This window comes from Argentina anserina, chromosome 6 (genome assembly GCF_933775445.1).
Source record: "Argentina anserina chromosome 6, drPotAnse1.1, whole genome shotgun sequence".
Taxonomy (NCBI): domain Eukaryota; kingdom Viridiplantae; phylum Streptophyta; class Magnoliopsida; order Rosales; family Rosaceae; genus Argentina; species Argentina anserina.
This window is the reverse complement of record NC_065877.1, coordinates 20,055,746-20,082,446: the sequence shown is the minus strand read 5'-3', so window position 1 is coordinate 20,082,446 and position 26,701 is coordinate 20,055,746. Positions and strand designations below refer to the sequence as shown.

At 39.2% G+C, this 26,701-nt stretch overlaps 1 protein-coding gene across 2 annotated transcripts; it reads right to left on the bottom strand.

The window, feature by feature from the left end:
• Positions 1-5,662: 5,662 nt before the first annotated feature.
• LOC126796671 (pentatricopeptide repeat-containing protein At3g58590) lies at positions 5,663-9,334 on the bottom strand. Of its 2 annotated transcripts, XM_050523406.1 has the most exons (3): positions 8,984-9,334; positions 6,443-8,254; positions 5,663-6,247 (listed from the first exon to the last, which is right to left on the bottom strand). In XM_050523406.1, the coding sequence occupies exons 2-3, from the start codon at positions 8,021-8,023 to the stop codon at positions 5,801-5,803; spliced, it is 2,028 nt and encodes a 675-aa protein (XP_050379363.1). In that variant the 5' UTR covers positions 8,024-8,254; positions 8,984-9,334; the 3' UTR covers positions 5,663-5,800. The 2 variants fall into 2 exon arrangements, with proteins under 2 accessions (XP_050379363.1, XP_050379362.1); XM_050523405.1 differs by having other exon boundaries at positions 5,663-8,254.
• Positions 9,335-26,701: the final 17,367 nt, after the last annotated feature.

The following is a 26,701-nucleotide window of genomic DNA, read 5'->3' as shown; positions in this document are numbered from 1 at the left end:
ATCACATGTACAAACTAGAAAAGAAAGAATAACTATTCTTTGGCCATATGACATTAAATTTTTCATTGTAAAATTAAGGTTGTTACTTTGCTTTTACATTACCTACGAAGATTTTCTTATGTTTATTATCAACTCTTGATGCATGGACATGCTTTTACATTACCTACCAAGATTAACTCTTTCTTGGACCTAAATTGTTGGAATTTGGAAAACTGTTTTGGTTGATAATGCAGACTTTCTTAAGGAATTGCAGTAAACAAGAGTGATTGTATTAGGCGGAAGTATCCCAATAGTGTTTTCTCATATGAATAAGATGTAATCCAGCTTCTATGTTAGTAGTAGTCAATAGTGGGCTACTAGCACTCTGAATGCCATTATCTGTTTAGTAGTTTTCAAAAAAAAAAAACCTCTGTAGACTTATAGAATCCAAAAGAATACCAATAACTCAATCTAGTAAAATATGTTTAACTCCATATAGAGTTAAAACAATCAATAGAACTAAAAGAATCAATTGAGTTTTTAAAGTCTGCAAGAATCTTATTGAATACACCCCCTTACTTACCCTCATATTAAAAAAAACTAATCAAACTCAACAGAGATAGGTTTCCCCATCTCTACCGTCGATTCAACAGGCTGAATCGCACCTGTTGCATCTTCAACACTTTCCCATCAGAATCACATGCCTAGATCCAAAAGGCCCAAAACAATAGGCAAACAGCAGCACCCTCAAGCAATCCATAAGTGCCTCTGCCAAACCAACAACCAACACCACCAACTGTCAAATTCCAAGATCGGCTCCCTACCACCGCTGCCGTATTGGCGATGCCCTTCCTCTCAAAAGAAGCAACGCCACCACCAAACGTTGGAGCCTCTGCCCGCAAAGCCAACTCAAATCGAACAAAAATGCTTCCAAAGGGGTGAGGAATTGTCGAATCAGACCAACACAAAAGTCCAAAGCCTCCTAGATGTCAGCATCCACGAGCCAAGTCGTTGACGCCATGATTTGGCCAAGAGAAAGGAGTGAAAACTCCTATGAACTTGTTAGAAAATATATGCTCACCCCCACAAAACCCTAGGGGGCGGTGGCGGAGAGAGAGTTTCAAGAGTGAAACATATTTTAGTTCTTCGTTTAGATATTTGTATATTCCAATCTAACTAATTTAATTCTAATATAGTAATGAAACGTAGCGAACAAGAGAGTCTCTACCACCAGAATAAGTTGTTAGTCCTAGATATTCTTACTATATCATTAGACGATTTCCGGCAAAAAATTGTGGGGAGCAAAGTTCACACGTACATGTCTTTCCTTCCCTAATCTAATATGCTGTCTTCCTTAAACAAAGTCTTTTTCAATATGCAATCAAGATATAGTAGTTATCATGTTGTTAATTCAAAATATTATAGTAAAATTGTGCCAGTCTTCGGATCATGTCTGGTCAATAACACAATTTGATTGATCTTAGCTATTGTGCGTAGCTTTCAATTTGTAAATTAGGTTCCAAGACTATTAAGTGAATTGTGAGCCTAATTATATCTCAATTACATGCAATCGTCTTAAGTTGCACACCAGATAATAAGTATGCAAAAGCTTTCCATGATACAAAATCAAAAATCAGCACACAAAGAGACATGTTTAATTAAATGCAAACTAGAATTGATAAGCAAGATTCACATAAATTGATGAGCTTTCCATCATGTCAACCTATATTCATAGAATTACAAGGTGATAGAGGGAGAGATAGAATACACCATGAAAAAGTGGACGATAAAACCTTGAGACCTTCATTAATTCCTCTTTTATCATATTAAACCTGAATATTATCTTTGAATTATGCGTATTGGAGCAGATGAGCGCTTTGTAATTGGATGGGGTTAAGTCAATAAGATGGTTGAAATTTTGAATCGTTGCTTTGTATTTTTGCTCGGTACAAGTGTTGATACCCAAAATTTACGTATCAGAGCCTCATGAATAGTACGTGAATAAATGGGTTACGAGATTCAGGATTTCATTTAGACCTTAATCCCTAAAGACAACACGAATTTTCAAGCAATTAACATGATCCTCATATAATTCGCCTAGACCCAAGGTACGTTTTTCAGACTCGAATCAATCTGGAAAAAAAAAATTTATTTCCCTCCAACGACGCGTCCATTAAGAAGGAAAAGGAAGTTGGCGCTCGGATTGCAGAGCGTGGGGGAAAGATAATGGCACAGCCAGCTTCCAAATCCAATGTTGAGGTTTGGGCCTCGAACTTACCTCCTGCCGTATTTGCACAATCTTGACAGGGTGGTGCTCTGTCACCCTCAGGCCTCAGGGCACCCGTCCACGACAGATAATTATTTGACCGTATGTAACGTATAAAAATCCATTCAACAATCTTGAGGCAGACGATACTACCAATTTATCTGTTCTCTCTATGCTTGTAAACTGCAGAATATGAAGAACAAAGACATCTGTGACTAAGAAATAACAAGTTTCAAAACTGATGAAGGTATGATCCAACTTGAACAATAAAATACTAGTCTAAGAAAAAATTTAGAGTAAAAACCTAAAATGGGACCCAGATTTTTGTTAAAGGTACCTACGAATTTGTATGACCCAAAATAGTTCCTGAACTATAGCTTCATTATCTAATATAATACTTTCGTTAGTTTTTCCGTTAAATTAATCATGTGATATGTATTTTGACTTTTTTTGGCTCAATAAGTAATGGCCAAAACAACAATTTAAATTAATTTTGTATATTAGACTAAAAATTGTGTTATGTTTTGTATTACCAGTTAGTTTTAAGGTCTCATCAAATTTGCAAATAACCTACATCATACATATATATAATTATATATATATATTTATCCTCAATGACCATGTATAGTTTGGTGGAAATTTGTGAGAATTTTAGATAAAAAATAAAATAAATTAGGGAGGGAGCAAAAATCTATTATTTACTGTGTATAGACCATTTTGCCCTTCTAAATATGTGCTACATTATTGATTTAACGGAAAAATTAACAAATGTACCATATTTAATAACAGTGCAATAGTTCAAGTACCATATTGAGTAACAAAAATTCATAGGTACCAAAATCACAGCTATTTAATTTGCAAAAGTAAGAAACAAGAGGGTGATACAGGGCTGCTAAGCATTTTTGTAATTAATTAGTTAAAATTATCATTTTAAATACTAGGTAGAACTCTAACTTCTGTAACCTTTTGATAAGCTCAATGAAAAATATATAACTCAATCAAACAGTAGTACATAGAGGGTGGGCTGAGGTTAAATTAGTGGAGCTTTGTTGGTTTCTTAGGATTTTAGGACTACTTGGAACAGAAAATCAAAGCCTGCCTAGGCTGTAGCCAATGTTGGCCCCTTGTATCCTCTGTCTCTGCCTAAACCTTTACATATATTTATTACAACAAATGACATCAACTGAACTATGAAAAAGAAAAAATGAAATATAAAAACAAATGAACATATATGCAGCCACTGCATTGTAGAGAAAAGTTCAATGCCATAGGAGAAAACAAAAAAGAACAAAGAAAAAGGATGTTAATCTGCATAACTTGACTCCAAGACAGGATGTGGCAATGAAGTTCAACAATTGAATATCACCGCAATAGCTACTTCCCCACAACTCTTGCTACAATTGAATATGTTCAACAGAAACTGAAACCCCTCATTTCAAGTATATGAACCGACAACTAACCATTTTTTGCATAAAAAATTAACTCTCATTAAAGAGAAACAGTGTGGATATGAGGTCATGAAAAGAGAAAGTACACATTAGAGAGCACACCAAAGCCCACAAAGAACTACTCTAGTTGAAAATGAAGGTTCACAAATTATTTCAAATTTGCAATCTGTTCTTAATCCATAATGCATTGATGCATCTATTACAATAACAAGGCAACAGAATCATACTTTTTGGATTACAAACCTCCTAATAATTTTGTTAGGAATTCTCAGACACCATATACAGAATACCACAAGCTGCTAAATGAAATTGTGTGACCAGGAAGCTATAAATGTTTGGCTACCATATCAGCAAAAACTAATATAGATTCTTACCATATTTACCCGTGGAAGCACCGACATGAGTTCAACCTAAATGACCGACACACTGATCATTTTTGAAAGTTTACTAACTGCAATGCGGACCCCTGCCAGTCAACAAAATTTGAATCACGCTAAAGTGAAAAAACAACCCTAAATCTATGTTTATGGGGATTAAGTATACAATCTTAACCGAACAGTGCATTAGCAGATACAATCTACTTATCACCAGCAAAAGCATCACAAACAAATCTAATCAATAGTTTTAATGAAACTCCTAGTAATTAAAATTAGTAAACATATATTATACACAAGCTGATACAGATATTGGGAATTTGGGATCAAAGAAAATTCCAGAGATTTCCAAAAAAAATTTACTCGTTTTCTTCAACAGTCAAATGTGATATCTATGATGGTTTGTTCATCTAAGATATCGAGTATCTTAATTGTGAATAAAATTCCATATGGTCTCGATTTGTAGCTTGCCATATTGAGCTTCACCAGTAAAAATCATTAAAGTAAAATAGGGTTTAATTTACCTTCAAGCCCATTCAACCATGACATCAGATCCTCCAAATGAATTGATATAATGCTCCATGCAGTCAGCAAATAACACTAATATAACAGCAAGAGAATTCCCTCTCTAATTTGTTTGCTCCCACTAAACTCAAACATGTCTATTCATCTCTGAAATCTCCACCGAGATAACATTACTCATCATGATACCAAGCAGTTTGAAGGCTACTTCTACACTTCAAACCCTAAAGAAGGGACATAAGACTGATGCCTTTGGAAAACGCTTCATTAAAACCAAGAGTTGATAGTTCACTGTATTAATCTGGAATAGATTCCCTTGTGACTAATATCCATCACTTATTCTCATCCTCCTTGTGTATGTTGCCACCCATAAGGTATATCCCCTCGATCAGGCTAAACTTTAATTCTTTTCAACCCATATAACCCCAAGCTCCACTTGTGGCATTCATAAAGAGCATACCATTGGACTGCTTTTGGTGCGGTCTGCTCTTCTGCATCATAATCCGTAGGAGCCTTCCCAATCCCCTCAGTTGATACTCAAGCAGAAATACAAGTTTATGAACATTCTCTAGTGTAGATAGAGAAACGCTCTGATTTTGTACTCAGCAATGCGAGATCCCATAGACATATCTGACACCAAATAACGCCACAGAAGGAACCCCTTTTGGGTGGTGCACAATAAAAAGTTCACAAATAGGGTGCAACATACTAAAGTTTTTAACTCCGGAAATAGTCTTCAGTTCCACAGTAAACTACTGAACAACTTTCTCTTTTTAATGCAGCCATTTCACATGCATGATGTTCTCTTTGCTCCCAAAAGGTTGCCTAATGGATTAACAAAAAAAAAAAAAAACAGGGTAGAAGCAGCGTGATCAGCTAGTCAGCTACAAGAAGCAAAGAAAAAAAAAAGGTGAAGCAGATTAAAATTGTGAATTTTAATGAGGCCTTACATTATGTGTTAATGGGGATCAAGATCCTCCTCTCTGGATGATGGAGATATACAACCATTTCCTCAATAGAGGCGTATTGCAAGCACCCCATCAAAATGAAAATATACCCCATGAAGAATGCTCTGCTTCAAGAAACAAGAAACGTCTTTCACTTGTTGCAATTTCTGAGTAAACACTTAGAGGTAGTAACGATTGTAAGGAGGACTCAAAAAATCAGTCAGAATAATTAAATTCCAAATGAATATATTGGCTGAATCAGAATTAAGAATGTGCTACTGCTTGGTCCACATCCACTGCATTTCCATGACTCTTGCACCCTTCGAGGAAACAACGCCATATAATCATATCTGGTGGGAAGGGCATGCTGGTAATAACTTTCTCTGCATCTGTAACATGACCACCTTTAACCAGCAAGTCCACCACACACTGGTAATGATCCATTTTTGGTTCAACCCCATAATCACTTATCATTTGCCTGAATAACTCCAGTCCATCCCTAACTAACCCACCATGCCTGCAAGCTGTAAGAAGAGCAGTAAAAGCCACTTCATCAGGCTTAAAGCCCAATGATATCATTTCTCTAAATCTTTCTAATGCCTCTTGAACATAACCATGAACTCCAAGAGCAGAAATCAAAGTAGTCCAGGTGATTAAGTTTTTGGACCTCACTTCATCAAATATTTTCACTGAGCTTCCAATGCTACCACACTTCCCGTACATGTCAAGTAAAAGATTGCATGCAAATGTGTCACAAGAACTGAAGTCAGTCTTAATGATATATGCATGAAGACAACTTCCCAGAGCAAGATCACAAAGCTTAGCGCACACACTTAGAAGACTAGCAAGTGTATAATTGTCTGGCCAGACTTGATTCAAATGCATCTGTTGGAAAAGCTCAAATACCTCTTTGTAATCACCAATACGGGCAAGAGCTGAAATCACAATGTTCCAGGATACATTGTCAAGTTCTTCACGTGGACAGAGGAATCTTAGAGTTTCATTATATTGCCCAGTTCTGTTGTAAATTCCAGCAATGGCATTAGAGGGAACATCAGGAAGCAGACCATGAGAAGCTGTGGCAAAGACCAGGGCATCAGATATTAAACCATTTTTGGCATATGACATTATAAGAGAACTCAGAACAAAGTGATTTTGCTCAAAGCCCATTCTTACAACCAAGCAATGAAGCTGTTGGAGTTCTAATGCCAATGATGACTTAAGCACAGCAGAAAATGAAAACTCATTAGGTTGATAACCCGAATGAAGCATTTCTTGTAATAAACATATAGATATAGGTGAGTAATTATTTGAGTAACCTGAGATCAAAGCATTCCAAGAGACCACATTTTTCTCACATATCTCGTAAAAACAGATATGGGCAGCTTTCAAGTTAGCACATTTAGCATAAAAATCAACCAACGCAGTTCCGACTAAAACACGAGATTCATAACCATGCTGGATTATCTTAGCATGTACAGACTCTCCAGAAATAGGAATCTCCACATTGATACTACAATTTATAAGACTAAGAAATGTTATCTCTGTGGGCATCACTCCAGCCATGCACATTTGAGAGAAGAGTTCTACTGCTTTTTGTGGTGCACCAACTTTTGCTATTGCACCGATGATACTATTCCATGATACAGCGTCCTTAACATGTACTTCTTCAAAAATTTTATCTATCAAGCATATGGCAGTGCATTTAACATATAAACCTATTATAGAATTCATCACCAAAGTTTCACAAGTAAATCCATTCTTTACGATAAAAGCATGCAAATGTTCCCCAATTTTCAAGTCTTCAGGGCATGAAAATGCAGAAAAAACACCCACAAAAGAACCTGGAGACAAATCAACATCCATCCGCACCAGCTCCCGAAACGAATACAAACAATTTTCAAAAAATCCATGATTCCCAAGCAATGATATCATTGAATTCCATGTTATTAAGCTCCTGCAAGGCATATCCTGAAATGTCCAAGTCGCTTCCTCTAACAACCCATGCCTTCCATAAAAACCCAACAAGGAAGTCCCCACAAAAGTATCACCATCAAACAGTCCGTTTTTAATTACCAAAGAATGCAACTGAACCCCATGATAAACATCCAATGACACACATGACAATAACCTGCTAACTGTATACTGAGTTGGCTTGAACCCTGAAGCCATCATCTCATAAAACATTTTCCAAGCTTCCCCTACATTCCCAGACATGTTATAAGCACTAATCATGATATTATATGACACAACATTTCTAAGAGGCATCCTATCAAACAACTTGCAAGCAACCAATAACTTCCCAAGGGAGGAATATTGTGACATGATACTGTTGGAAACAAAAATGGGCTGCTTGGGAGACGGACCCATTGTGATGTTGAGAGCATGGAGTGCTTTTGTTGCACTGAGGGATCGTACCCTTGAGCATGCATGCAGTAGTCGCAGAAGATGTGTTTGATGGTTGTGGAAACCTCCATGGAAGCTCATGCAGTTGGTAAGAAACACTATTTTTGGTTTACCCAAGGTTAGAACTTATGCGGATTTGGACATGGACAATCTCTTAGTCTTACATTTGATTTCCATAGAGATTTTTCATAGAAGCAAGAAAGGAGCAGAATATTTTAGAATAGGGTGTGCTGAACCTCTGATCACAATAAGAAGAATTTGTCCAAATGTTGGTAGTCACATCATCTTTTCAACACTTCCCAAATATATAAGCTGTGAAAAAGATATGAACGAACCAAGAAAAAATAGCATAAGCATTTACAAGACAAACTGCAGATCATATAACCACTATTATCTGCTTTAAAGACAATAGTTCTAAGTTGCCAACTTTGATATAACTAAATTTATCCAGAAATGCATGTTCAATGCTTAATCAACACAAAATTTCGCACTAGTAAAACCTCAATACCCTCTAACAAAGAATGCAATCGATCTAAAATTCGGCTTCATTTTATCAATGAATTTTCTGCCGAGTGTGTCATGTCGTTCCTGTTGTTTTTTCAGTTAAGACAATAATATTTCAACCAACCTAGTAGAAGAACTAGGTTTGACTCCAAGAATGCTTGCAACATTAAACATTCACAAGTGATGCTTCCGTGTCCATCAGAACATACGACGTGCTTGCGACATTGTTGTGATTCAATGACACAAACACTTCGTTGTTACTGTCTTATTATCAAGAGTTTCTAAAGAACACTCAGGTGAAATTGACCATGGAATTTCAACAATGAAATGGAAGGTTCTAGTTACATCTATCCTCCAGTTACTGATAAACTGATGGCTATGCATTGGATATCACCACACACATAAATAGTGTAGAATTTAATTCCAAGCATCATAGAACCAAGTGAGTAAAAAGCCTAAGTTAAATCTTGAATGAAAGACCCAATGTTAAAGTCACCTATTTCGATCATAAATTAGAAGAAAAGAAGACAAGATTACCTGGGTTCAGTGAGGGCGATTCTGGGAGATGAGCTTCAAGGGAGAAGAAAAGCAGTGGAGAAACTTGGGAATGCGTTTGAACTTGGGGGTGCAGTGATGGGTTCTATTTCCTATTTGGGGCGAGGATGAAAAAGATTTGAGGTACGATTGAATTAAACAAAGAGCGGAACGACACACCTATTTCGTTTATCTCCTAACTCGTTTAGCTCCATCATCCTTCAAGATGACCGGACTCCAAGGACAAGCTTGGCACACCCTCAGATCCGATCGGGAAGAACCCGAAACTCCGAAAGTCAGACCAAAGGAGAAAGTTGCAGCACAAGATCCACCTCACCAAATCCAATCAAAAGACAAAAACCAATCCTCAACCTCACCGATTCACGAAAACGAGAGCCTTATATAGAACGAGAACATGAAAACAAACAAGAATACAGACACGTGTACAAATAAAATGTGATTTATTGAATATCAAGCACGGGGTTACAATCTTTGTAATCTCCTATGATTTTATCTCCGTATATGACTTGGCTTAAGGGTGACGTACACTTGATCTTGAGAATTTGAGTAATTTGGATTTAGATTTGATGAAAAACGAGCGATTTAGTAGCTTGACGATTCTTCGTGGACTTGAGTTTGGATTTGGATTGATGAAGAATGAGCGATTTGGTAGCTTGACGATTCTTCGTGGACTTGAGTTTGAATTTGGATTTGATGAAGAACAAACGATTTGGTGGCTTGATGATTTTTCGTGGACTTTATGATCTTCGTAGACTTGATGATCTTCGTGGACTTGATGATCTTCGTGAACTTGATAGACTTTGGGATTTCTCGAGAGCAAGGTTCTAAAAAACGCTTGGCGTTAATCGGGCGGACAGCTAAAAACCAGCGCCTAGAGGATTAATCGGGGATTAATCGGCCCAAAATCTAGGCGGCCAAGGGTCTCCGGGCGCCTAGGCGGTCCTAGGCGGGGATTTTTAGAACATTGCTCGAGAGTGATCTTGTTTAAGTGATTTTCTCTCTTCTTCTCAAGTCTATTCTCTTCATGTTGAAGGGGGTATTTATAGTGTCAAAATTTCTATTTTGTAGAATATTTGAATGACACTAAATTAATAATTTTTTTAATTGTATAATTAAATCAATATGTATTCTCATAACTAAATTAAACAGAAATAATTGATTTAATTATAACCGTTAAGGAATTTATTAATTTAATCAAATGTCCGATTACAATTTCGATTCGTCAATGACATTCAATTTTCTGATTTACGTCTAAATTACGTAGCATCAATTACGATCATCCATTTATGTGCTGACACGAGTTTTATTCGGATATGCACCAACTTTATTGAATTTTGGGCCACGTGTGCAATTTTATCGGGTCCTTAGTCGGTTTAATTATTTAATGAAGATAATTTACTTCATTAAATTTCATATGTCTACAAATTCGCCCACTTTCAAGTCGTGTTGCAGACATGTCGTCGTCACGTGTCGAAAGCGCAGTTTGAAGTATGCACTTTGATTTGGAGAATTTGTGGAGCTAGCTTTCGAGGCTCCTTAAATTTTGTAGTAATCTTTCCATCATATATTTTAATCAGATGAATTTAATTTTGAAATTTTTTTTCATCCACCACCGAAAACGTCTATGCCCTCGCGACAGTAATAATGAAAAGTACCGGAATTCATGGTCCACAGTAATACTCATCTTGTTCATGATGGTGCAAAGAATGAGGTCAAGTATCATTGATGCAAAGTCACATGCCCATCGTCTTTTTTAGTTCCCATTTTAGCCAAGCATAAACAAATGCATCAGTTAGCCAAGCATCTCACCAAACAACAGCACAACTCCTCCCTTTCTGGCAAATGCCACTCATCAGCACATTGTTAGTGCGAGCATCGGGCCATTTTGCATCATTCTGTCCCATAAAGTTCTTTATAATCTCCTATTTAATCTCCTGCAATCTTCTAGTTTAACACAGAAGAAAGAAAGGTAGCCTCCTATTTCATTCTTCCTCATCCTCATCTTCTCAGTCATTGCCGTCTTCTCCTATGAGGTTTCAGTATTATCACTTGTTTCTTCAGGAGCTGCTTCACTGATGTTTTCAGAGGCAGGTGATGTTTCTGTTTCAGCAACAGTAGGACTGACTTCACTGGTTTCTTCACTAGCTGGTGTAACTACCGGACTTTCTTATGGAGCAGCAGGTGTAGATGTACTTGATGAACTTGGCAGCTGGGTTGGTGTTGCCGATCTTGATGTTGTCTTAGAAGCCGGGACAGAAGCTCTGCTAGTTGGTGTAGAAGAATGCACAGTGGGTCTAGAAGGAGTTGAGGACCTCACTGGAGGAGCCACTGGCTTGACATATGGTAAGGTGGTTCGTGAATTGGGAGTGGAGGATCTTGATGGCTTAGTTGATAAAGGTAATGTGGACCGTCCAATTGGTGTTGCAAATTTACGAGGAGCAGCTGTTGGAGAGGAAGGAATCACTTCTATAGGTTTACAATAATTACTTGCATTTACATTTTTTTAGGAGATGCCGAAGGAGAGAGAAGATGATGAGAAGAAGAAGAAAAAGGAGGAGAGAAAGAGAGAAAGGAAGAAAAAGAAGAAGATGAGAAGAAGATGAAAAAGGAGGAGAGAAAGAAAGAAGAAGAAGAAGAAGATGATGATGCCGAAGGAGAGAGAAGAAGATGATGAAAAGAAGAAGATTGGAGAATAATTGGGGAGGAGAGGTCTGAAGAGGAGGTGTGATTGTGATGATTGAATCATTGATTCAAGGAAGAGGGCAGAGAGCTAACGAGAGAGAGATAGGGGAACATGTGGTGGAACAGAGATTGAAGAGGCAAAGAAGTTATGAGCCAGTTTTAAAGAACGTCGGACCAGCTTCAAGGTTTTGACTTGGATGTGACAACTGACTTGAATGCTCAGGATCTGCTCCTTTTTTTTTCAATCAAACTCTTATATATATTTTTTTGATGTGACTGAACTTAAGATTGTTATTCTTAAGATGTCTACATATCATTCTAAAGAAGGAATCAAGTCATTACATAGTTCAAGGGTTTTTTTTGTCTTATGCAGTTTAGGCTCGTGCAGACTTGGAGCATTTTGTTTTATTTTTTTGTTCTTTTTTTTGTCTTGTGCAGTTTAGGTTCATGCAGACTTGGAGCATACTTTGACGTTTTCAAGCATGATACTTCTTCAAGAATTTGCCGTTAATGAGACCGATCCTCATACCGTCTTCCGCTACAATTTTGTAAGCTCCATTGGTGTATACTTCTCTGACGATGTAAGGACCATCCCACTTTGACTTGAATTTGGAGCCAGTCTTGTGTGTCATAATGATGGGTCTTCGAACATTAAGAACTAAATCATCAACTTGAAATGACCGTGGTCGAACACCTTTGTTGAAGGCGTGTGACATCCGAGCTTGGTAGCATTCCAGGTGTTGTTGTGCATCAAGCCTCTTCTTGTCCAAAGCTTCTAACTCTTGAAGGGGCAACTTGACATTTTCCTCATTTGTGAGACCTTCTTGCAAAACAATTCTCAATGACGGGATTTCTTTCTCTAATGGTAACACGGCTTGTACACCATAGACAAGAGAATAAGGTGTAGCATTTGTGGCTGCTCGATACGTCATTCTATAAGCCCAGAGAGCTTCGCCCAATTTCTCATGCCAATCCCTCTGCTTCTTGCTGACAGTTTTCTTCAGAATGTTACGTAGCGTTTTATTGAATGTTTCTGCCAATCCATTTGCCGGAGTGTTGTACATCGAAGAGAAGTGAAGCTTGAAGTGAAATTTCTTGCTCAACTTTTTTGTTGTGGTATTCGAGAAGTACTTAGCGTTGTCCGTGATGATGCATCGCGGTACACCATAGCGTTGTATAATGTGTCCAGTAATGAAGTATACAATATTTTCTTTCTTTATTTCTTTGAGCGGTATCGCCTCTGCCCACTTTGAGCAAGAATCTGTGGCTGCTAGAATGTACATATGACAAGCTGATGATTTCGGAGTGATGGGTCCGATTGCATCCATTCCCTAGACATCGAACGAGTGCGAAGCAATTGTCGGATGCAACGGCTCAGGTGGCTGATGAATGAAGTTGGCATGAAACTGACAAGCTTGGCATTTTTGTGCATACTCTATACAATCCTTGACCATGGCGGGCCAATAATACCCTAGTCGTCTTACTTGAAAATGTAACTTTGGTCCTGACTGATGTGCTCAACACACTCCAGAATGAACCTCTTCAATGGCTTTGACCGCTTCATCTTTTCCTAAGCATCGAAGGAGTACTCCGTCAAATGACCTCGGATATAAAGTTTCTTTGTAGTAGAGGAAGCGCGATGCTCGCCGCTTGATGCTCCACATTTGCTTCAAATCTCTGGGAAGCTTATTGTGCTCAAGATACTCGATAAAAGGATGCCTCCAATCTTTAACATCAATGGTGTGAACTGACACTACATGAGAACTGGCACACTGGAGTGAAGGCTTTGTTGTCACAACCCACCTTTGTCAAATTGGGATGTCCAAAATTTCGTCTCCAGACAATGCCAAGGTCGCTGGCAAGTTTGTCAATGCATCTGTCATTTGATTTTCTTTTCGTGGAATATGTATGAGTGTAACATTATCAAATCCCTTCAAGAGTTGTGTGGCGAGTTGGAAATAAGATACCAAATCTTCCTTCTTGACCTCGTAATTAGTGAGCAGTTGATCAATCACCAACTTCGAGTCCCTATACACTTCGAGACTTTGGATTTCAATGTATAACGTTCTTTGCAATCCCATGATCAACGCTTGGTACTCTGCGACATTGCTGGAGCATAGTTCCCCAAGAGTGAAAGAATATGGCAGTATCTGTTTTTGTGGAAAGACAAAGATAACACCAGCCTCTGCTTCGTTTTCCCTAGATGAGCCATCGAAAAACATCTTCCAAGTAGGGAGGACCTCTGCAAGGAAGACTTCCTCGTTCGGGAATTCATCTGAGATTTCCCAATCCGCTGGAATATGGTGGTCTGCCAGGAAGTTGGCCAACGCCTGTCCTTTCACTACTTTAGCGGGCACATATACGATGTCGTATTAGTTCAATAATAATGCCCACTTAGCCATGCACCCGGTTAGAACTGGTTTAGATAATATGAACTTAACTGGATCAGATCGCGCCACCAAGTGCATTGTGTAAGCTTACATGTAATGCCTCAATTTTTGAATGGCAAAGACGAGTGCAAGATACATCTTCTCTATCGGCGGATAATTTAGCTCATGTCAAGTGAGGGTCCGACTTAAGTAGTACAAGGCTTTCTCTTTTTTGGCTTCATTTTCTTGGGCAAGTGATCTCTCTTGAGCCGCGATGTAAAGGATTAGAGGTTTCCCGACGATAGGTGCACCCAACACCGGAGGATTCACCAGGTATCTCTTTATGATCTCAAAGGCATTGCGACAAGCTTCATCGCATATAAATAGAACATCTTTCTTCATGAGTCGACTGAATGGTTGGCAACGGCCCGCCAGGTTTGATTTTTGAACCGTCTGATGAAGGCAAGTCGTCCTTGGAGGCTTTTCAACTCGCGCACATTTCTTGGCTCTGGCATTTCATGGATGGCTTTAATTTTCGATTGGTCTACCTCAATGCCTCGGTGTTCACGATGAATCCAAGAAATTTTCCAGAACTGACGCCGAATGCAGACTTCAAGGGATTCATTTTTAACTGGTATTTGCGTAACCTGTCGAACACTCTTCGTAGATCTTGTAGGTGATCAATTCTTTTCTTTGTTTTGACAACCAAATCATCAACATAGCATTTGACATACTTGTGCAGCATGTCACCGAAAATTTTCTGCATAGCGCGTTGGTACGTTGCACCGGCATTTTTAAACCCGAATGACATGACCTTATAGCAATAAATTCCTTTGGGAGTTCGAAATGCAGTGAGTTCCTCATCCTCTAAGGCCATCCTTATCTGGTTGTAACCTGATGATCCATCCATGAATGACAAAACCTCATGCCCGGTTGTCGCATCCACCATGAGCTCTATCATTGGCAGAGGGAAATCATCTTTTGGATAGGCCTCATTTAAGTCACGAAAAACTACACAAATTTGTCTGTTCTTCTTTTTGACAGGAACAATGTTTGCGATCCACTTAAGATACTGAACCTCTCTAATGAAGCCTGCGACAATCAACTTATCAACTTATGCTTCAATTTGAGGAATATGTTCTGTTCGAAAGCGTCTTTGTGTTTGCTTGGTTGGCCGAGCCTCTGGTTTGACAGCAAGTCGATGAACCGCTACCTTTGGATCCAGGCCGGACATTTCTTCGTACGTCCAAGCAAAGACATCATTGTACTCGAGCAACAGATCAAGACATTCTTTTTCTTCTTCGGAACTTAAAGACCCACTCACAAAAATAGGTCTTGGGTCTTCCCATGTTGCCAAGTTAATCTTCTTAAGTTCGTCCATAGTGGCTTGCCCCCCGTCTTCAAGTTCTGGAGGATCTTCGTCTACTTCAATTTCAAAATCTTCATGATCGTCTTTCTCTACGGCATCTGCTTCCGCCACCGTGACATGGTAAGAGGTTTGGACAATGTCATCCTCACCGCCATTATCGAGGTTGCTATCTCCTTTTTGGCTAGTGAATATGATGGTATGTTGCCTCACTTTGAGTTTATCCGTGGAATCCACTTCCAACACACAATGCCTCTTCATGCGTGACTGGATAAGACTTCGGATTTCTTTGATCTCTGCTCGACTACAAGTCATTTTTCTCTTGCATATTTGTCGTTCCTTAGGTGCTTGGATCATTTTCAATGCAGGCTTTCGTGGAATGAGGTTTGACTCTCTCTTATCTTTAACTGAACTTGACATCCTTTTGAACACGGAAGGCCAAGTGGTTGTACTACCGATGCGATTGAAGATTGAACCTCTACTTGCTATCACGTTCACACGGTCAAACACCGACACCTTTGTGATTGATCCTTTAATACGTTTAGATGTTGCTTTTTGAGAAACTGGATGAATGCAATCGAACGACGAAATGCAAGGGGTTTATTGAACCTCTTGACTCTTCTCTTCAACTACCTCGACACTGATATGTTGCACATTGGCTCGCTCCGCCCTTCTCCTTTCTGAAATTCTGATTGGCTTGCTTGAAGTGAAACCGAGACCAGCTTTAGAAGAATCAATTATTATCCCTTACTCTCTTACCATCTTTTGTGACTCATCGAGCTCATGCGCCATCTTTGCTGCAGCTTGGTCGTCCTTTTTTGCTTGATGAACCAAAGTCGTATCTGGCCTTTTCTAACAGCTTGTATGCGTTAGGATCGAACCCTTCACTTGTTCTTTTCTTGGGCAGCGATCCATGTTCCATCTTTTCTTGAATTGGTTTGACAAACCCCTTTAGTGGCTGCTTCGTGGGATTTTTGTTGCTGACCTTTATTAATGGCAATGTTGACTCCTCCCTCAACAATTGTAGATTATCTTCTTCTAATTTTCGTGGGCACTCTTGTGACTTTGTCCCCACACATAGCGAAGGACAGGAAAGGTATGGCTGACTTTTCTTTTTGCAGACGATGTTGCCACTTCAGATGAGACTTTTTGCGACACTTCACCATGAAGCTCAATGTCTTTTGATTTGGCATCATTCTCCCTAACTTTAGCGGCTTTCCCCGTAGAGGGTACTCCGACTAGAAGGACTTCCTTCATTGACTCCTCATTTGTGTAGAATTTGGAATCCGCGAAGTATGATTCAGCTTCTGTGAATGGTTTGGTATCTTCTACCACGGTTTTCACACCTCCGTGATAGAACTTGAAGCATTGGTGCAAAGTGGATGGCACGATGCCATTTTCATGTACCCATGGTCGTCCCAATAACAAGTTCTACGAGGTCTTCGCATTGATGATATGGAACAAGGTGTTTGATTTTAGCTCTCCAATGTCCATGTCTAGTCTGATCATCCCTATCGCTCTGTGTCCTCCTTGGTTGAAACCTTGGATCATGAGACGACTCCTTGATAACTCATCAACGTTGATGCCAAGTTGAGACATGGTTGACTTGGGCATCATATTTACTATTGACCCTCCGTCTATGAGCATGTGATTCAACTTCCTTTCTCGCATGTATCCTGTCACAAAAAGAGGCCGATTATGTGGCTTAGAGCCCAATTTGAGGTCATCATCTGTGAAGTGAATGGTATCACAATATACATCACACGCACCACATTCCTTCATGCTGGTGGAGTGTTTTCCTACGTCGATAAGCAACTCCACAAGCGTGCATCTCGTTGATTTTGGCAATTACATCAAGTCAGAGAGGCTAAGTTGGAAATGTAGACTCTCCAATTGTTTCAACGCCTCATTCTGCTTTAACACTTGATTTGCACATATTTCTCTTGCTTCAGGCTTCTCGTCTTCTTTGGAGCTAACTTCATAACTTGTGGCCATTGAAGTGACATTCGGTTGTTTTGTAGGCAAGTGTTCTTTTGACAAGTTCCAGCGAAGAGGCTTTCACAAATATGGAACGACTTTCATCTCAAAACGTCCTCGTCCGTTCTCCTCCCGTCGTGGAGGTGATTTCTTATGGCTTGGTTGGGAAATCGGTGAATTTGACATCATACCTTTGCGAGTTCTTCTCCGGGTGACCAATATCCATCCTTCATCATCGGCATTAGGGGCAACTTGGAGGATAGGCGTGGAAGATGACATTCTTTAACTTATTTGGTCTTCTTATGTTCGTGCGCTTCATTTGTGAAACAAAACGGTGCTTTCATCGGGTGAAAACGGAATGGAACTGGCTCGCATGACCCGAATGTTACGATAGTGCAATTGACTTCAGCAACGTTATCGACGTCCAACTCAATCTTCCATTGCTTGGCGAGGTTCATTATCAAATCCTTGAGAACAAAACACTTCTCTATAGGGTGACTAACGAGGCGATGATATTTGTAATACTTCGGATCATTGACACGATGCATTTCTTCTGTACGCTTGCACTCCGGAAGATCTATTATCTTGTTTTCGATGATCAAAGGTTTCTAGGGGAACTCTTAATCAAGAATTATAAAAGAACTTAATGCATTTATGGAGAGTGACTTTTGTGCTAGACAAAGGAAAGATTTACAAGACAAAAATTTGTCTGTAAAGTGTGTATCTAATTGATTATGAATGATATGTTTAAATACATGATTGATTGCCTTAATTAGAAGGCTTAATTTAACTAAAATGTTTTCTATCGTACAATATGACCGGTGTAGAAACCCTTTTACTTTCAACCATAAACTAATTAAGTAGTTTAATTACTTTGTACGGTTGAAAACTAATTAAGTAGTTTAATGATAATTAGTCGAGATGCTCCTAGATCATGGCTCCCCATTTTGAAGAAGCGGAAGCTCCTGCGTATGCTAAAACTGCAGTTTAGAGAATTCGAGAATGCCCTTTTCCTTAGTGTATCACTTTGACTTGCTTGGCAATTGACCTTTCCTGCCAATACAGTAGGATTCTGTCTGACCACGACTTGTAGTAGTGATTTTCTTCTCCAGAATGCAGTCTGCCTTTAATGGGTCTTCTCTCTCAAACCACAAATCATCTAGTGAGGGAAGTTGAGAATCTTGAACATCTTCATCATTATCTATTAATGATGGTTCAAATGGTTTTAAGTACTAAGCATTAATTACTGATTACATTTGCATGTATGGTGGCAGCTTAAGTCGAAAAGCATTTTCTCCAATCTTTTCCAAGATCTTGAATGGCCCATATCGAATTGGCTTTTACTTCTTTCCAACACCATGTAATCTTTCTTTACTGAGTTTTAACCAAACCATATCTCCTACTTTGAAGTCATGTGGGAACCTATGTTTGTCATGTCGAGCTTTGTATCGCTGTTGTGACTTCTGTAGCTGCTCCTCAACTTCTTTATGAATCTTTGTAATATGCTCCTAGAGTCGTTGTGCTTTTAACCTATCACCCTCATCTTCGCCACTTTGCTTATCACCAAACGAGAAAGCCATATCAAATGGACTCAAAGGTAGGTAGCCCAAACAAACTTCAAAAGGAGACTTTAAAGTAGAACTATGAATTGCCCTGTTAAAGGCAAATTCTAAATATGGCAAACTCGCATCCCAAGTACGGGGGTGCTTAGAGTTATATCCTCTTAACAGATGAACCATGGTCCGATTGACCACTTATGTTTGACCATCTGTTTGAGGATGAAAAACGGTATTATGTTTCAGCTTGGTGTCCATCAATCCCCATAAGGACTTCCAAAAGTGACCAAGAAATTTGCTATCTCGATCTGAAATGATAGAATTAGGTAATCCGAAATGTTTCCAAACATTTTGAAAAAACAATTTCGCTGCTCCTTCTCCCGAGATTGTCTTCCTACAGGGAATTAAGATCACCATTTTATTGAATTTGTCCACTACAACAAATAAGTAATCAAACCCAGTGGTGGTTTTAACCTATCACCCTCATCTTCGCCACTTTGCTTATCACCAAACGAGAAAGCCATATCAAATGGACTCAAAGGTAGGTAGCCCAAACAAACTTCAAAAGGAGACTTTAAAGTAGAACTATGAATTGCCTTGTTAAAGGCAAATTCTAAATATGGCAAACTCGCATCCCAAGTACGGGGGTGCTTAGAGTTATATCCTCTTAACAGATGAACCATGGTCCGATTGACCACTTATGTTTGACCATCTGTTTGAGGATGAAAAACGGTATTATGTTTCAGCTTGGTGTCCATCAATCCCCATAAGGACTTCCAAAAGTGACCAAGAAATTTGCTATCTCGATCTGAAATGATAGAATTAGGTAATCCGAAATGTTTCCAAACATTTTGAAAAAACAATTTCGCTGCTCCTTCTCCCGAGATTGTCTTCCTACAGGGAATTAAGATCACCATTTTATTGAATTTGTCCACTACAACAAATAAGTAATCAAACCCAGTGGTGGTTTTAACCTATCACCCTCATCTTCGCCACTTTGCTTATCACCAAACGAGAAAGCCATATCAAATGGACTCAAAGGTAGGTAGCCCAAACAAACTTCAAAAGGAGACTTTAAAGTAGAACTATGAATTGCCCTGTTAAAGGCAAATTCTAAATATGGCAAACTCGCATCCCAAGTACGGGGGTGCTTAGAGTTATATCCTCTTAACAGATGAACCATGGTCCGATTGACCACTTATGTTTGACCATCTGTTTGAGGATGAAAAACGGTATTATGTTTCAGCTTGGTGTCCATCAATCCCCATAAGGACTTCCAAAAGTGACCAAGAAATTTGCTATCTCGATCTGAAATGATAGAATTAGGTAATCCGAAATGTTTCCAAACATTTTGAAAAAACAATTTCGCTGCTCCTTCTCCCGAGATTGTCTTCCTACAGGGAATTAAGATCACCATTTTATTGAATTTGTCCACTACAACAAATAAGTAATCAAACCCAGTGGTGGTTTTAACCTATCACCCTCATCTTCGCCACTTTGCTTATCACCAAACGAGAAAGCCATATCAAATGGACTCAAAGGTAGGTAGCCCAAACAAACTTCAAAAGGAGACTTTAAAGTAGAACTATGAATTGCCCTGTTAAAGGCAAATTATAAATATAGCAAACTCGCATCCCAAGTACGGGGGTGCTTAGAGTTATATCCTCTTAACAGATGAACCATGGTCCGATTGACCACTTATGTTTGACCATCTGTTTGAGGATGAAAAACGGTATTATGTTTCAGCTTGGTGTCCATCAATCCCCATAAGGACTTCCAAAAGTGACCAAGAAATTTGCTATCTCGATCTGAAATGATAGAATTAGGTAATCCGAAATGTTTCCAAACATTTTGAAAAAACAATTTCGCTGCTCCTTCTCCCGAGATTGTCTTCCTACAGGGAATTAAGATCACCATTTTATTGAATTTGTCCACTACAACAAATAAGTAATCAAACCCAGTGGTGGTTTTAACCTATCACCCTCATCTTCGCCACTTTGCTTATCACCAAACGAGAAAGCCATATCAAATGGACTCAAAGGTAGGTAGCCCAAACAAACTTCAAAAGGAGACTTTAAAGTAGAACTATGAATTGCCCTGTTAAAGGCAAATTATAAATATAGCAAACTCGCATCCCAAGTACGGGGGTGCTTAGAGTTATATCCTCTTAACAGATGAACCATGGTCCGATTGACCACTTATGTTTGACCATCTGTTTGAGGATGAAAAACGGTATTATGTTTCAGCTTGGTGTCCATCAATCCCCATAAGGACTTCCAAAAGTGACCAAGAAATTTGCTATCTCGATCTGAAATGATAGAATTAGGTAATCCGAAATGTTTCCAAACATTTTGAAAAAACAATTTCGCTACTCCTTCTCCCGAGATTGTCTTCCTACAGGGAATTAAGATCACCATTTTATTGAATTTGTCCACTACAACAAATAAGTAATCAAACCCAGTGGTGGTCTTAGGTAAACCACCCAAGAAGTCCATTGAGATACTGTCCCAAGGCCTATTTGGTACCGGAAGTGGTGTATACAATCCAAACTTTCGCGAAGGTTTTGATGTATTACATAAAACACAACCTTGAATAAAGCGGGAAACATCAACATGCATTCGGGGCCAATAAACATAACGTTGTAGATTGAGGAGGGTTTTGTCTACTCCAAAGTGACCTGCACACCTAGAGGTATGAGCCTCCCTAATCCACTGCAATCGGTCTCCACTGTTTGGACTGCACAATTGTTTTCCTATGAATATTAAGCCATCTTTCATCTCAAACTGACATGGCTTCCCATGCTGTAGCTTATCAATGAACATTTTGAAATCAGGATCATTGTCATAACTTTCTATATAATCATAAAGTATTGTAGGTTGAAGTTGCATAACCACCAATAAGCTCGAATGTGCTGGTGGTCTTGACAAGATATCTGGCAATTTGTTTGTAACACCTTTCTTATACTTGATAATGATGTTGAATTATTGCAAATAGGACATCCACTTCATGTGTCGAGCTTGTTGCAACTTTGACTGTGTCTGTAAGTACTGCAAAGGCTTATGGTCTGAGTGCACTATAACTTCCTTACCTAATAGGTAGCATCTCCAATGTTTAACACATTGATGTAAAGCAAACAACTCTTTATCGTAGGTAGGGTAATTGCGCACTGCAGCATTGAAGGTCTCAGAATAATACTCGACGGGCTTCCCATCTTGCTTTAGAATTCCACCTAAGGCATAATTACTTGCATCCGTCTCGACCTCAAATGGTCTTTGCAAATTTGGCAAAGCTAAAACCGGAGCTTCTGAGATCTTCTTTCTAAGTAATCTAAAGGTATCTTCATGTTTATCTAACCATTCAAACTTTCTTCCTGCCTTAGTCAATTCAAATAACGGCCCATAAATGTGAGAAAAGTGACGGATAAACTTACGGAGATACTGGCAAGCTCCCATAAAGCTGCGGACCTCAGTTACTGTTCTTGGCGTAGGCCAGTTTGTGATAACCTGCACTTTAGCCGGATCAACTTTCAACTCTCCTTCACCAACAATAAAGCCAAGGTACATTAAAGAGTTCTTCCCAAACTCGCACTTTTTCATATTTAATATCAAATGAGAATTCCTCAATGTCTCCAACACTTTTTCCACATGTACCATATGTTCTTCCCCAGTAGGACTGAAAACCAAGATATCATCCAAATATACAATGACAAATTCATCAATGTATGGACGCAATACCTCGTTCATAAGTCGCATCAATGTTGCTGGAGCATTGCACAAACCAAATGGCATTACAAGCCACTCAAAGAGACCTTGTTTGGTTTTAAATGCAATTTTCCATGTATCTTCTTCCTTGATTCTAACTTGATGATAACCAGACTTTAAATCTAGTTTAGTAAACCAACGAGCTGATTGTAGTTGATCCATTAAATCATCTATCCTCAATAATGGATACCGGTTTTTGATAGTGATTTTCTTGAGCGCTCGGAAATCAATACACATCCGCCAGCTACCATCCTTCTTTGGTACCAACAATACTGGTGAACCACAAGGGGAACAACTTGGTGTTAATACTCCTTGCTCCAGGAGCTCATTGACTTGTCTCTTGATTTCTTCGCTTTCTTCCACTGAATGTAGATACATACCTAAATTAGGTAATGGAGATTCTCGAATAAGTTGTATCTCATGCTCTACTGGGCGATGAGGTGGCAAGCCTTCGACATCCTCAAACAAGTCTGAGAATTGTGCATGCAGCTCCTCCATATCAAGTTTCTGCCTAGGAGTGAGCACCACAATAGATAACACATATGTAGATGGAGTGTCTTCTCGTGGTCTAACGACCAATAAGACGAACTTCCCACAAGCATTCACCATCCTTTTAGCTTGATTTGCACTAATCAAACTATTGGTAAAGGAAGCTTTACTTGCATTAATAAAGTACTCTACTCCATTCTTCAGAAGTCGATACTTTTGAAGTCGTCGATAGAACACTGCATCATGATCCCATAGGTATGGACTACCAAAAATTACTTGGCATACATCCAATGGTACCACCTCACAAGTTACTTCGTCAATGTATTCTCTAGTTATGGCAAACTTGAAAGTACATTGTCGAGTGATTTGTGACTCAACGTCCTTTTGTATCCATCCTAAGGGATATGGTTTAGGATGAGGAGTGGTTGCTAACCGTAATTTCTGAACTAAAACCTCTGAAATGAGATTCTTTTGGCTTCCCAGATCAACTATAGTGTCTATAAAATCTTGCTTCACCTGTATGCGAACATTAAACAAGTCTTCGCGACCTTCTAAATGAACAAGCTTCTGGGTCATGAGAGTTAACTTCGCATCGTATTGCTCCATTTCAGGGATCTCTATAGTCTTGTGAGCACTCAATGTCTTTTTGTAATCTTTTCGGTTACTTCTTCTCTCTTTTTCTTTCTCCCGAAGTTCGGGATGAAGAATATAACATGTTTCTTTCGCATGATTGTGCATGTTGCAATGCTCACACCTTGTCTGCTTCTTTCCATAACTTTGCTCCCCATTTCGATTACTACTACTCCCAACTTCAAACTTCTTTGAACTCCCCTTGTCCTCCTTTTTGTCGACTTTCTTGTTCTTGGATTCGATGGCAGTTGCCATTACCAAGACTTCTTCAAAGTCTTCAATATTGAACAATCGCAACTCATTGCGAATATATTCTTGCAATCCCCCGATAAACTTCATGAGGAGTTCATGGTCATCTAAGTCTAGATCTAGCACCATAGCCTGATTTTGGAACTCGGCTCCATAATCTTGTACCGACTGTCCAAAATTCTGCCTCAAATGCTGCCACTTGAACCATCTATCCTCTTCAAAGGCAACAGGGTAAAACTGCTTTCTTATGGCTCGCTTAAACCTTTTCCACGTCATAGTCGTTATGCTATGACGTTTTTTAAAAGCCTTCCACCATGTTAAAGCATGCTTGGTCAACTTTAATGTTGCAAAGTTGATCCTCTGACGATTATTATACTCTTAAATAGTATAATATGTCTCTAACTGATCAATCCAATTATCCAACTTTTCCGCATTAATAACCCCATCATACGCCGGAATATCGATCTTGACATCAATTTTAAGACCGTTCATGGAAGTTTTGGATTTACCAGTTTTATCAGCACTATCTTCCTTCTCGTGGTCTTGTTCTGCACCAGAATTATCCGCATATTCTTGTTCCTCATCAGAGTCGTCATCTTCACTATAATTCGCCTTTTTCTTGGCATTTTTAGTAGTTCTCGATGTCTTCCGTTTAGAATCTTCTGGAATCTGTTCTTGGGATTTGCGTGCAAAATCCTCAACCAACTTTGTCATTATTACTGTCATATTCTCCATTTGTTGCGTCAACAACGTAATTTTAGCATCAGTACCTTCTTGCCCTGTCATTGCTTTCTTTTTCTTCTTTTCTCGAAGAGCTTTTTCTAAAATTAATGGTCCTCCAAGTTCTTCACCTGAAACCTCGATTTGTTTGCGAGTTGAGACCATAAACCACAGGCAACAACAGAATCGTGTTGCTCTTATACCACTTGATCAAAGGTTTCTAGGGGAACTCTTAATCAAGAATTATAAAAGAACTTAATGCATTTATGGGGAGTGACTTTTGTGCTAGACAAAGGGAAGATTTACAAGACAAGAATTCATATGTAAAATGTGTATCTAATTGATTATGAATGATGTGTTTAAATACATGATTGATTGCCTTAATTAGAATGCTTAATTTAACTAAAACGTTATCGTACAATATGACCGGTGTAGAAACCCTTTTACTTTCAACCATAAACTAATTAAGTAGTTTAATTACTTTGTACGGTTGAAAACTAATTAAGTAGTTTAATGATAATTAGTCGAGATGCTCTTGGATCATTCGAGCAGATCCTCTAACATGCCCACCACATCAAAGTCTGGGAACGGGTACGTCTTTCGCTCCATCTCCTTCAACGTGCGTTTACTCCTATCGTAGGTTCGAGGAGGTTCCACCTTATTGAACTCTTTCTTATGCCGCGTAGAGATCTTAACCGGTGCAGTATTGATGACCATTGATTCTTTGGAAGGCTTCTTCATAACTTTGTCAAATCTGCTTCCGAAGACTTTGTCTTTTCGTTAGTCAACTAGGGACTCATTCTTTTCCTTATGACTTGCCAAGCTTAACTCCATGTCATGGGCTCGAGTAGCCAACTCTTCGAAAGAACGAGGCTTGGTTCCTTGCAAGATGTATAGCAAATCAAAATGCATGCCTTGGATGCACATTTCAACGGCTGACACCTCTGACAGTCGGTCCTTGCAATCAAGGCTAAGTGAGTGCCATCTATTGATGTAGCCGATCGCGGGTTCATCCTTCCGTTGCTTCGTGTTAGTTAGTTACATCATGCTCACCGTCCGCTTTGTACTATAGAATCGATTAAGGAACTCACACTTCATTTGGTCCCAACTGTCAACATACTCTGGCTCTAAGTCTGTATACCACTCGAAGGCATTTCCTTTCAACGAGCGAATAAACTACTTGACAAGGTGATCGCCTTCTGTCCCGGCGTTACTGAAAGTCTCCACAAAGTGGATGACGTGTTTCTTTGGGTTCCCTTTACCTTCAAATTGTTGGAAATTTGGTGGCTGATACCCCAGCGGCATCCTTAAGCTGTCGATCCTCTTAGTGTAAAGTTTGGAGTAAGTGAGGGAGTCATGAGAAGGACCTCCATATTGAGCCCGAATTGAGTTGGTGATGATGTCCTGCAATTGCTGGAGTGATGAGGAACCAAGCGAGTCGCCATCGTTCTTGGACGTTTCTCCTTTTTCATTTACTTTGCTCCTGCCAGGCGACCCTTTAGTGAAGTTCTCATCGTTGTGATTTTCCAACTTGCTATAAAGCTCAGCGATTTGCATATCCTTTTCTGAAACCGTTCGGGTGAGCTTTTCAACCATCTCCAGCAGATTGGAGAGTTGCTCCTCGATTGTGGATGCCCCCGTCACCAAGACCTGCGCATTGTCAGAAGATGATTCATGTGCCATAGAATGAAAGTTATTGCCATCTTCTTTGGGACTTCCATGGTATGACGACGTCCTTGATTCATCATCAGAGAAAACGTCTTCCAAGATAGGGCCATCACCATGAACGGGTAGAAGAGATTGCTCATTTGGCTCATTCTCCTTTGACACTTACTTCTTCCCACTCTCAAAGGCATGCACTATAGCTCCCAAGCTCTCCACGGTGATGACTGGTTGACGAG

What these genes read in the sequence shown, in the direction of transcription:
- LOC126796671 (XM_050523405.1), bottom strand. Translation starts at nt 8,023, where the DNA reads ATGAGCTTCCATGGAGGTTTCCACAACCATCAAACACATCTTCTGCGA.